This window comes from Apaloderma vittatum, unplaced genomic scaffold (assembly GCF_000703405.1).
Source record: "Apaloderma vittatum isolate BGI_N311 unplaced genomic scaffold, ASM70340v1 scaffold35548, whole genome shotgun sequence".
Taxonomy (NCBI): Eukaryota; Metazoa; Chordata; class Aves; order Trogoniformes; family Trogonidae; genus Apaloderma; species Apaloderma vittatum.
In genome coordinates, this window is record NW_009729716.1 from 536 (window position 1) to 13,547 (window position 13,012).

The following is a 13,012-nucleotide window of genomic DNA, read 5'->3' on the forward strand; positions in this document are numbered from 1 at the left end:
CCCAGTCACACGCTTCGAGTTGTTGAAAAAAACTCACCCGAACCCGGCATCTGAACAGTGGTTGGTGGCTGCCGTGCCCTGCTTACCGGCCCCGGGGGGTAGGGGAGCGTGTCAGCCGGTACTAACCGAGAGAGTGCGCTTCTCAGAAGCTTCTTTATGGAGGGCTTGTGAGAGAAGGATTTGTTCCATGATTTGGTGTCATGGTTGGGCTGATCCCTATGGTGTAGGTATTAGTGAGGTGGTGTTATCTTATTCAGAGAAGGGCAACCGGAATGATTAGGGGACTGGAGGGTAGGCCTTCAGCTTAGGGAGCTGGGGCTGTTCGTCCTGGAGAAGAGGAGGCCGAGGGGAGACCTTGGTGTGCTCTACAACTCCCTGAAAGGCAGCTGTAGTGAGACAGGTGTTGGCCTCTTCTCCCTAGTGAACAGCGACAGGACAAGAGGGAACGGGCTCAAGTTGCGCCAGGGGAAGTTTAGATTGGACATTCGGAAAAACTTCACCGAAAGGGTGGTGAAGCATTGGAATGGGTTGCTGAGGGAGGTGGTGGAGTCACCGTCCCTGGACATGTTTAAAAAACGGCTGAATGTGGCACTTCAGGAGGTGATTTAGTGTTAGGGTGGTATAGGGCTGTAGGTTGGGCTTGATCGTAAAAGTCCTGTCCAACCTTTATGATTCTGTGATTCTTACAGAAAAGCAGAGAGCACGTTACAGATGTGACAGCTTCACTTTGCAACATGGAGACGAAACAAGTTCCAAAACGCTTGCATGTTGGAGGGCTTGGCCATACGGTTTCTAAGGCTGAACTGCAAGAAAGATTTGGCAAGTTTGGGCATGTTTTGGATGCAGAGATTATTACCAGAAGAGACGATCAGGGTAACAGTTTTGCATCATCCTTTATAAATGAACTATTTTTCAGTTTGTCGTGTGAAAATGGAATTTGCGCCAGAGACCCTGTATTTTAAAGAAATAGTTTAATTTTCAGATTTAAAGGAAACACTGAAGTCATATAGAAATTAACTGAATGTTTATCGTTGATCAGGGAACCCTATGAAAACTTTTGCTTACATCAATGTCAGCATTTCTGATGCAGATCTTAAAAAATGTAAGTACATTTTTAAAACTTTTCTGAAGTATTTTATGTTTTTAAGTCAAGTTGCATTACCGATAATTGTATTACTGCCTATCTGACAGTAGCAAAGAAACCAGAGCACATGAATTTTCAGGATCGTATTTGAAATGAACTATACAGAATTGAATGAATCTCTTGAAGTCAGAACTTTAATTTTGGATGTAGGCCTTTTGTAAGGTTTGCATGTTAGACCTTTCACGAACAAACTCAGATCAGATGAGTAATGAGGTATAAGATCTTGCTAAAGAAACTTGAGATGGTCATAGAAGGAGGTGTAGTCAGGTCTACCATGTATATTTTTAATATAGAAAATATTCATTTCCCATCTCTTTGTTTTACAGGCATGTCAGTTTTAAACAAAACAAAATGGAAAGGGGGTACACTGCAAATAGAGTTGGCCAAAGAAAGCTTTTTGCACAGGTAAAAGTCAATAAAAAAATGTATGTTGATGCTAAAGTTACCCCTTTTTCTGTTTATGTGATAGCATTATGGCTGTACTTTCGTCTCCTACACTTCTATTCTTCCTAGGTTTTATTGACATTGAGGGACTGTTGGTGCATGTTAGAATCTGCAACGTGTTTTGCATGGTTATTCCCTTAAAGGTAGCAGATATGTTAATTCCTGAAGTAGTGAGTGGTTACTGTTCTGTGGGAGAGGGTCACTGCCAACTCTAATTTAGCCTACAAGCAGGCCTTTTTTCAAATATGATGTGCTTTTTTGGTTCAGGCTCGCTGTGGAGAGGGAGGAAGCAAAGCTGCAAAAAGAAAAGCCACAGAGAAACAAGACAATGTGTCAGTTAGAATCACTTAAGAAGGCTGGAGTTGTAGACTTTCACATGAAAGCAGTACCAGGGACAGAGGTGCCAGGCCATAAGGTATGGTGGGGTAGATGTTCAGGAGTATTAAAAAATAACACAAAGCAGAATTGGGCATAAGCACAGTACGTCTAAATTTATGTCACGTCTTTATTGGGTGTGACAGTCCAGCTTGTGGAAAGCAGTCTAAAGAAATACCTTATGCATAGACATGAAGAATGCTCCTGTTGTTCTTTGTAATGACTGGAAATAATCTCGTTCATACTGTCCTCTTTGCCATAGGAAATTAGTAAATGCTTTGTTACCCATTTATGTCGGGAATATCTTCATGACACCCTTAAAAGTATGTAAAGAGAATGTGTGACTTATTTTTATACAGCATATACATTTTTGATGGCTGTGTTGTCAGGAACTAATCCTTGTGTTTCAGCACATTCAGGATCGGGGTCTACCCATGCTTACACAAGTAAGATTTAGAATAAAATCATTGAACGTGCAAATTTAGGCACAAAAGTTTTATTTGCTGTGAAGCTCGCAAAATTATTTACTAAGCACACAATGGTTTTGGAGGGTGGTTGGGGAGTTGTAAATTTTTTTTGCGGGAAATGGGAAAAGGGCAAAATAATGGTGATCTCCTCTGTATAGTTACCACTGTTAATTCATAAGCCACATTCAGCTCTTTATTGTCACTCTTTATTTGCAGGATGTAGGAATTTGAGGGTTTCATTGGTTTTGGTTTTTCTTTTTCTTTTTTTTTTTGAGCAGAAAGCTGGCTACGTTGCACAATATGAATATATCTCAGTGAAGAGAGTAAACAAAAAAAGAATTAGTCACAGATGGTTCTACTCCAGCGTTACTTCCACTTCTGTTTTGTTTAACACTGATTATTTTTCTTTTCTTTTAGAAATGGGTTGTTGGTAAATTCGGCAGAGTCTTGCCTATCCTTCACCTTAGGAGTCAGCAGAAAAATAAAATATCCTTTTCCTATTGGTTGGGCACAGGCACAGTTCCCTTTCTTCTGTCGTATGGGGAAACATTTGCTTAACAGTATTGACTACTATTGATTTACTGATTCCCCAAAGCAAATCTTGCAGAACGTTTGTGGGATTTGAATAAATTTCTTAGACTGCAAGTCAGTTGCTTAAAGGCTTATGGCCGTACCATTAAAAAGGACTCTTTGTTGTCCTTTTACAGAGAATTTAGCCTGTTTGTAAAGTCTAATTGCCTCCTTGCTGTAAGAATCGTACTGTTTTAATTCCTTAACTGAGACTAACATCGTCAAATACGACCCTTCAAAATATTGCCATAACCTCAAAAAGCTGGAGCTGGACTTGACACATGTAGTTCCTATATCTGAGCTTACCTGGCACTTGGAAGAGAGAGATGACAGCATAAGTAAGAAGCGGCGAGGAGAGTTCCCTGTAACTGAGAAGCCACATAAAAAACTGAGGCAACTGGGCAGTGAGGCTGCAAATGGAGCAGTAGCTCTCCCTTCTGGGTGGCAGTCATGTTCAGAAAAGCCAGGCTCAGCACAGCTAGATCACGGATCAAATTGCAAACCCAATGAGAAGTCTGAACCACCACCACCATCAAGGAGTCTTAACAGCAAAATGTCAGGGAGAAGTTTACTGTTGGATAAAAGTAATGTTTCTGGAGTTCCATCTCAAAATAATAGGAGTGGTTCTGATAGTGACATTGATTCCGAAGAGGGAATCAGGGCAATGGTAAAGAAAGAGCTAGAAATACAGAAAGCTGGTGATGTTGAGACTGACAGTGACCACTTGGAAATTGTTGGGGATAATTTTGAATTAAAGTACAATAGTCACTGGTCCTTAAGCAATACAGGTACCCTGAAAAAAGCTATTAAGGGAAGTTACAGAGAGGAGGAGACTATGGAATGTGATAATGGTTACAATTCAGCAGATACAGATGAAATTATTGCTGAAAGTAAAACTTCAGATCCAAGTAGCAGGAAAACTGTGACCTCAGAAGATTGTGAACAGGTGAACGTGGAAAATAAAGAAATACTAAGTAACAAAAAACGTGATTTGGTAAATGACTCTTCCCTGAAGACCCGCCATTTAAAAAAAGAATGCTTTGAAAAAAAAGGGAAAATGAAATCATCCAAAATTGGTGCCTTGCAGCGTACAGCAGTTAACAGTACAACAAAGGCAAACAATAATGAAAGCTCCTCTTCAGAGTCTGAGAAAGGGGAGTCTGAAATCGGTTCTGATTATGAATCCATGATGCAAAACTGTTACCGCTTAGACCTTACGTTAGATGACTTTAAAGCATTAGCTACTGCAAATACTGGGAGAGCAGCAGCAGAACTGGATAGTACACAGAGTTCTAGTCAGCACAGTAATGAAGAAAACCCTAGACATAACAGTGTAAATAAACAAAGACTTTCTAAAATTTGCCCTGCGGTTAAAAAGAAGTGTATCTGTCCTGAAGATGTGGTTGCTGCAATTTTAGCAGGAGAAGAGAACGCTGATGAAGAAAGCTCCAAGACACAAAAGAATTCATGTTTGAAATATCAGCCCTTCAGAGGAATAGGGTCTCTTTGTGAAGAAGAGTTGACTGAGGACAGGGCTGATTTAAAGAAGAGGTCTGTGCAAGGTTTAGGTCATGAAGCTTGTGTTTCTCATGGTGAGGAGGTGTCATCTAAAAGGCAGCCTAAGAACCATCCATTGTATTCACTTGAAGCCAGCAGTAAAAAGAGACAAAATAGGCGTCGTGAACAGCACACAGAGTTGTCGGACGCTGCCTCCATAGGTGATGAGGGAGTCGAGCCTGTTTCCAGGCCATGTTTACAGGGAAAGAACAAAAGTGCGAGTTCTTCACAAGACAGCCAAAATTCAGAGCGTGGAGATGCTGCTCCTAGTTCTGCTCAGAGTGAAGATACGAGCAGTGACATGGAAAGTAATTCTGCAGCATCACAGGAACATATTAGGCAGCAATTGAAAAGCCCAAAACTGCTTTCAAAAAAATTGAAGAGGAATGTAAGCAATAAAAATCCAGAAAGTGAAGCTAATAAATGTCGAAATGGGAAGACAAGCCTTGTGGAAAATCAGGAGCTTTGTCTTCATGCTCCTGCTTCAAAAGAACCTGGTACGACAAAGAAACAGCTGCAGGATAACCAGAGGAGGCTGGCAGCTCTGGAAGAGAGACAGAAAGAGAGAGAATTACAGAAGAAACTAATTCAAGGAGCGCTTTCAAATCTGGTAATTGCACTCACAACTTCTGAATGGTTTGCAGTAGAAGAAAAGGGGAAATTAATGGATGTGGTTTAAGATATTTTAATCGTGTCTGGAATTTCTGATTACATTGTCAGTTTTCTTTTGAGTGTATACAACATGATGCATGCCTAATTCCAGGCATCTCTCTAGAGTTTTAAGAGGAATATCGGATTCCTCCTTTTGTGTCACAGAAATGTCTTTTAGATACTTCTTTACGTCTACAGCACATATGTGATATGTGTGACTTGATGGTTTCACTCTTACATAGGATAGCCAGCCAGCAGACAAGCATAAACACATCATATTCGATTCAGATGTGGAAAGTGAAGCTGAAGCAGATGGGATGTTGAAGAAAGACACAAGTTCGGGAAATACACATGGAGAAGTAAGTGTTACTGGGAAAAAGTTCAGTGTTCTCTAAGGTAATTTTGTACTGTGCCTTTTATTCTGAAGATTATTTTTCATAGTGAAGTGGCAGAAAAATAGATAAGATTTGAAGTAATATGAATGATTCCTGTTTTTTTGCTAATGTGAAATAGGTTTCAAAGAACTTAACTGTGCCTCTGCTAAAGCCCGATAACTTTGAGAATTTGTAAGGAGATGGACATTTCTGTGAAAGATACTCTCAAGTTTGATTAAAAGTAAAAGAATGTTTAAGTGATAGGATTTACGCATTATTATTTTTGAAATTTTACTCCTTTTATTCGAAGGGGAGGCAATTGGGCCTGAGTAGTGCAGAAGTACCCTTTGCTCCTTCCAACGTTGCGGACATTAATGCAGTGTCTTGGCTTTAATGTGATGTTAGGGCCCAAAGCAGTTGTGGTGAATTGCCTCTTCACACCTTGCTTAACTGAGACCTTAGTTTAGCAGGCTTCTAAGGATTTTACTGCCATACTTTCAGTGCAATTAAGTATTTTCTTTTTTCTGGAATAGAACTTCTTGTGTCATCACAATTTTCAGTCACATGTGTACTAAAGTTTTAAGCCATTACTTTTGCTTTTGTTGGTTTTTTTCATCATAGGCATAGTGACATTAGGACTATTCTGACATTTAATTAAAACTTCCTTTTCTCACTTCTCCTCACATGTATATCTTACCCTGTATTTAGGGTCCCTGCCCTTTATTTTTCCTTTTCTTTAAAAGAACCTCTAATTCAATCGAAAATTGTTTCAAAGCCATGGAGCGGTTACCTTTTGAAATCATTGATACTTATCAACTGACTTAAACAATGTCGTAGAGTTTATACTGTAAATGAGGCTTGTTCAGAAGGAGTACAACTAGACATTGATGTTTTTTACATGATCTCCCCTGACATAATCAGAAAGTTGGATTTTTATACTGAACTCTCTCAAATTGTAAAAACTGAATTCCCCTTTACAGGGATATTTTGCCTATGATACAATTTAATAGTCTGTAACTGTAAAAAAAATTGCACAGGATGTCTATACAATGTAAGATTTGAAGCACATGGATCAGTGTGCTGGTTGTTCTAGAAATCTGCTTTTTTAGCTAAGCTGGAAAGCACATGAAGAAAGTTGATACTGATTTGTGTTCTCAAACTTAGGTGAACAGCTGCTTTTCTGTGCGTTCTTTTTGTTCAACAAAGGTTGAATCTGCTCCTAGAACTTTGGGTAGACTCTTTGAAAGCAGCGACGATGAGCAAGATGATACAGATGATGAGAGATTCAAAATCAAGCCCCAGTTTGAAGGCAAAGCTGGCGAAAAAGTGAGTGAGCCCATTACTGTAATTGATTTTTCTTCTAAGTCTCCATAACACCACTTCAGAAGAATAGAACCTGTGAGTTTGCATACTTGCTGAATATGATTGACAAACTTGCCAGAGTGTTCTCTGAAATAGAGGAAACGGCTGCCATGAAGGAAGTTATGTGTGTTGGGGAGTGGGAGGAGTTTCTCTGATGTTGTCACATTTGAATGCAAGGAAAATTCTGAAAAAGGCATCGAGAGCTAAAAGTTATTAATATGTTGCCATAAATACAGTAAGAAAAAAAAAGTTACTGAATGTCGATGACTTTCTATTTCATGCTTAGGAGGATCTATTTCTTTTTGTTTAGCTCTTGAAATTGCAGTCACGATTTGGCACAGATGAAAGATTTCGCATGGATGCTCGATTCCTTGAAAGTGACAGTGAAGAAGGTAAACTTGCTCATGTTTTCTGGTTAATTATACTAATAGAACTTTATCTATGGAGCCTTAATTTTGGATGCTTAAAACAACTGAGGGGCTTTTTTACCTACTTCTGCTACTGCCTTTGTTTTCCTAATGTGATCTTTTTTACAGCATCTATCAGTGGCAGAGTTGCACAGTTATGTGATATAAGCAGGGATCTGATCTGATTTTCGCATGAAATAGATGCCCAGGACATTTTTAATAAAATGTTTTTTACAGTGCAAGGGAGAAAGCCTCTAAAGAGTTTAAAAATCAAGGAAGTGATGTGTTGATATGTGTGCGTTCTGCTGTTATTGTAATGTTATATATCAAGTATTACAGGCTTACTCAGGTCATAAGGGGAATAAACAATGTGTTTGTTATTCTCTTAGCAGAGACAAACACCTTGAAGGCAGATGAGGAAGAAGAGCTTGCTGCAGAGAAAAAGAAAAATCTGCAAATACTGGGAAGCCTCTTGAATATCAACCTGGAACACCCTAAGCCAGCTAAAGCAGCCACAAATGCTAAGAAATTCAAGTATGAATCATCCAGTATCAGAAAAGAAGGAATTTTAGGAAGGCTTAGTTTTTGCCAGTGTTTCACAAGGAAAACTTCTGCCTAGCTGACTGAGAGAAATATTTCCTTCTCTGTTGTGTGCATTTGAAGTCGGTCTTTAATGCAGTTTCCCAATAGATGATACAAGTGGTAATTGTCATTGTATTAGGAAAAAAAATATCAGATGCCTGCTTGAATTTCTTCTAGTAGATTTTGAGTGATTGATGTGCTGATTATGAAAATGAGTTTTTTAATAAGGTTTTGCCTATGTAAGATACATTTCTGGTCTCTTGTGGAGAGAAACTTAAGGTGGCTAAACAAAGAACATGTGAGTTGGGCAGTAGGTTTTCTTTTCCAGGAAAAATTAGAAGTGGCTTTAACGAAATCGTAGTATTTCTTATAAAACACAGACCTCAAGTTGTTGTGTGTTGCGCAGTACAAATAAATTATACCTGTGCCTGTTTATCCTTTGAGGAGCTTTATCGATATAGCTTTGTATCCCTAAATAAATACTTAGAGCATAAATGAACTACTTTTACATGGTCACAAACTATATGGTTAAGTGAGTATTAGAGAACACTGTCCTTTACAAAGCTTTCCTAAGATGACTTCTGGAGTTGAACAGATTATTTCCTCCTCTGCTTAGTCTTTAGAAAGTGTATGGAAGTTTGTACAGAAGTCATGGAATTAAATATGGTTGTGCGGCAGTCTTGATGGTATTTGGCAGTCAGCAGTCACAGTAGTGACTGTGAATAAAAAGTTACTAATTCTCCACTGAAGTTTGATGCTAATCATTTGTAGGCCGGAGAAAATGATAACCTTACTAACTGTTATGGAAGACTTCTTATTTTTCCTGACCTGGACACTGACTAGCAGGCTCTTTCTAAATGCCAGTTAGGTTTTGGCTTGATTTGGAGCATTTTTAGTAAAGAAGTCAATGTGAATTTGAATCTGACTGTAAATGTTTATTCAAGGTAGCTTTCAACTGAGCATTTAGGGTGTCTCATGGTTTTGCTTTTTCTTTCTATTTTTGCAGAGATATTAATGCCCTCCGCTATGATCCCACAAGACAGGACCATGCAGTTTTTGAAAGAAAACCAAGCGCTACAGAAAGAGAGAGGTAATATTACAGCTTGGTAACTGTAATTGCGATATTTTTTCCTGTGGAAAGATGGCTAAAGCAGAAGACTGCAGACTGCTCTGTTTTAATTTATTTCTCTCTGTTACTGCTAAAATCAAGATGTAACCAGAATTGTGACCACTAAGGACACCACATAATGTCATCTTTTCTTTCTAGGCCATCTATTCTCTGCATGCCATTTTCTGTCTTCCTTTCTCACCTTCAGGCTATCCCTTTGCTTCAAGTCATGGAATTCTGTGAGGAAAAAATACTAGCTCTTAACATTTATTTTGCCGGAAAATAAATGTGTCCTAAATATCTTGATTCATATGCTGTCACACAGTAAGTGAAAAGCCGGGGTGTGGTTAATTATAAAGTAGACTTGTTGCTGCCTTTAGAGTCAAGCCTCCGGTATTCCCTAGTGCTTACCCTCAAAGAGTGGGTAAATTGCAGAAGGTGAAAAGAAATGGGTACAAAGTCTAAACCAAAGATAGTTGTGCTTCCATATGAACCTATTTTCTGGCAATAGGAAATACCTTATTGCCAGAACATGGAATTGCTTAGAAAGAAGAAGGAAAAATACCCAAAGCGGACACCCAAACCGTAAAAGTTAACTACTCATTAAGGTGCTTAGATAAGTTTAGGAGGACATTAATAGCAAGGGTGCCTTTTAGGGAAACTTCCTTTTAAAAATATATGTGCTATGTTAATGTCATTTAACAATCTCATTTCAGTAAAGCTGAAAGGAAGAAGAAGAGGGAAGAGAGTGAGAAACCGCCTGAAGTGTCTAAAGAAATATATTATGATATTGCTGTTGATTTGAAAGAGTTGTTTGGATCTTCAAAGAACAAATCAGAAAAAAAGGAAGAAGTACCCTGGGACAAAGATGATGCAGAGGACTCTATACCACCTGACCATTTAGGACCGAACTCTGGTAGCACCATAGCTAAGGAGTCCAGTGGCTTCACATTTTCCTTCTTTGGAGACATGGAGCAGTCGGGCACAAAAGAAGGTAAGAGCAGAACATACGTAATAATATGGTTCCTAATGAGTAACTTATGGCAGGCACAGGGTTAGTACTAGATGATCTTTAAGGACCCTTTCAAACCAAGCTGCTCTGTGATTCTATGATTCCATGAATTCAGAATCCAGGGAATTTTCGGAGGCAGAAGTCAGTAATTAAGCAAAATCATTATGATCTTCTCTTATGCTTGCCAAGGCTGTTGTAGCTTGATCACAGTTAATTTGTGCTTGCATCCCAGGTGTTTTGAAAGGGGTGTTTGGAGAAGGAACTATTATTTTATTGGCTTCTTGGACTGGGAGGGAAAAACTTGGCATCCACTAAATTTCTCAAATAGGGTAAAAGATGATATACAGGTCAAAGCAGATTTCATGTAAATCAACAAAATTTTAAATAAAATGTGTGTTAATTAAGGTGGTAGTAATAGGAGCAAAAGAAAATCTTGGGTTTGACCTGAAGACCCAATAAGATAGGGTAACACAGGTCCATGACTTCAGTCCTTTCAGTGAGGTGAAGTACTAAGGGCTCAGGTATGTGTGTCGGTTACCGTGTGTAAACCAGGCTTCTGGCAACTGGCTGTGTGCGCTACAGGCAGGAATACGAACGGGAAAATAACAGCTTAAACACACAGAACAAGTAAGCTAAGATGCTATGAGGTTCTTCGCAAAGGGTAGTTCACAGTGAAAGAAAGCTTTTCTTCCAGCTCTGCAAGCTAAAAATATGAATAGGCACAATTACTCCCAACTCAGCTGATGATGATTGTTAGCTTGGAGTGACTCAATGGAACCCTGGAGCGTAACTACAAGATTCAAAAAAGATTCTTACACTTTTCCCCTGTGCTGTAATGATACTAGCTGTGAATTTTGAGGGTGAATTTGGGAAATAGGAGAAAGCAAACTAAATTCATACCTGCCCAGAGGGCTGTAGAAAACCTGGGCAAGGGAGGTTTTGATCCTTCTTAGATCTATCTTTTCCAGTCTTTCAGTCACTCTGAAGTAGGAAATTTTAGTGGCAAATAGGGCTATAAACTGATTTGTGCTGTTTTGCAATTTTTTAAAATTGTGCTATTATTACAGAGCCCTATCTACTTGAAACAATAAAACCTGTAAAAGTCACATGGCAAGAAGATCCACGTTTTCAAGACAGCAGTTCTGAGGGTGATGATGAACCAGAGGCATCAGAAAGTGAAATGCACAAAGAAATGCAAGTTATATTTCTGTTTGTTGTCTATGTGATTGTAGTAGTTTGATGTTATGAGATTACTGATAGCAGCACTCGGGTCATGGGAAACTAACATCTCCATTCCACATCTCTGAGCAGTCAGAGTCTTCTTAGGAAACCATTTCTTGCTGCACAGATGGTTGTAGTCAAAAATCGCAGTGCCATACTTCATTTTGGATGTCATCTTCTTCAATGCATATTATTTCTCTAAAGCATTAACCTGTATTAATGAAATTTGCCAGTAACAGTTATGATGCTAAAACTCCTTTATGTTTGCCTAGGTTTTCCCTTTTACCACGGACAGAAAGTGCTAGGTTTTTTTTCTTCTCCAAAGATGATGAACGACTAAGAGGTATAACAGAACTTATAAAACCTTTTTTTTTAAAAAAAAAAAATTGCTTACTGAACTTTGGTTAATGCTTTGTAGTGAAAACACCACAGGTGAGAAGTTCAAGAAAGAAACAAGTTTCCATCATAACTTGTGGTATAAATTGTGGCAGCACATCCCATGAGAAAGTCTTGGTAAAATAGATGCTGAACAGCTATATGGCTTGATTGTTTTCAGATAATTGCCTAATATGTGGCTGGTTTTTAGGGGAGGGAGGGGAAGTCACTTGGCAAGTTATCCAGACATTTGGGGTCCTTTCAGGCATATATATGGTCTTTACCTTTTTTCTGTGTTTCTGGTGTTATCGCTGAGAATAACTGAATACTCTTACCAGCCACACACGCCCCCACGGTTCTTAAATAATGTGGGAGTGTTTTTCCTATGAATGTAGTGAGTTTCACAGTAAACAAATAAAACAGTAACAAAACAAAGAAAAACCAAAACAACAACAAACCCACAGGCCAGCAAAACAATTGCTTTTGATACTTTATACAGTAAATTATCAGGACTGCCATAAATAATGCTTTTTTCCCCCAACCTGTCAGATGACCACTGTTAAATGAATGTGTTAGTGCAGATATAGTACAGTAATCTTGCAGCCTGTCTGATTTACTGTCCCTGCTAAAATTGAGCTCTGAGTCCTTGGCAGGCATAAATTTCCTTGGGAGATGTGGGATAATGGTGTTGAGCTTTTGATGAAACAGATGCAGTTTCACGGCAGTTTATATTTCAGCATATTAAGGAAAACTGCTGCTGCCTTTGGTTTCTCTTAGTACACAAGGCTGTAAAACAGAAGATTTCTGTTGGAGCCAACCATGTTGTGGGGGCAGGAGAGGAGTATGAGGCATAGGCCTTCTGACTTCACTGCTGTGTTGCTCAAGAGATTTACAAACAGCGGCGTATTCAGAAGCATTTGGCCCTATTAATTTGTTCTTTCTTTTGTGCAGAGGGCCCTAAGTTATATTGTAGATCAGTAGACCTCAGTGAAGAAAAAGATGGTTGGGAAGACAGACGTAGATTATTGCTTGAGGTGAGTATTTTAACATCTCTTACTTGTTAACTGTGGCTGAAAGCTCCTGCATGATGAGGGAATGCAGCCCCTTATTTGCTGAATTTGCACTAAAAATTAATTCAGGACCGTTAGAAGGGCTTTAAACTTTATAATTACGAGGGAATTAATTTTTAGTATGGAAGTATGTGTGACATCATGTTGCAATATCCAGTTCAGTAAACTACTGAATCTTTGTATTGTACGGGACTAGTTACGTGACTGGGTATTTTAAAAGTGTTTGAGAAAAACAAGTGAATTTGGAAACTTCTCATAATATTTTGTTAAAATGTAAATATTTTCAGGAATGC

At 38.8% G+C, this 13,012-nt stretch overlaps 1 protein-coding gene across 1 annotated transcript in view; it reads left to right on the forward strand.

Moving 5' to 3' along the window:
- Positions 1–734: 734 nt before the first annotated feature.
- NOL8 (nucleolar protein 8) overlaps positions 735–13,012 on the forward strand; it is a 12,357-nt gene continuing 79 nt past the window's right edge. The window contains exons 1-16 of the mRNA XM_009874546.1: positions 735–873; positions 1,040–1,102; positions 1,471–1,549; positions 1,856–2,003; positions 2,848–2,916; positions 3,218–5,167; positions 5,451–5,567; positions 6,789–6,908; positions 7,255–7,336; positions 7,741–7,885; positions 8,940–9,023; positions 9,758–10,035; positions 11,121–11,247; positions 11,547–11,617; positions 12,601–12,683; positions 13,007–13,012. Coding sequence (XP_009872848.1) covers positions 735–873; positions 1,040–1,102; positions 1,471–1,549; positions 1,856–2,003; positions 2,848–2,916; positions 3,218–5,167; positions 5,451–5,567; positions 6,789–6,908; positions 7,255–7,336; positions 7,741–7,885; positions 8,940–9,023; positions 9,758–10,035; positions 11,121–11,247; positions 11,547–11,617; positions 12,601–12,683; positions 13,007–13,012 — 3,561 coding nt within the window. The remainder of the gene's footprint in view (positions 874–1,039; positions 1,103–1,470; positions 1,550–1,855; positions 2,004–2,847; positions 2,917–3,217; positions 5,168–5,450; positions 5,568–6,788; positions 6,909–7,254; positions 7,337–7,740; positions 7,886–8,939; positions 9,024–9,757; positions 10,036–11,120; positions 11,248–11,546; positions 11,618–12,600; positions 12,684–13,006) is intronic.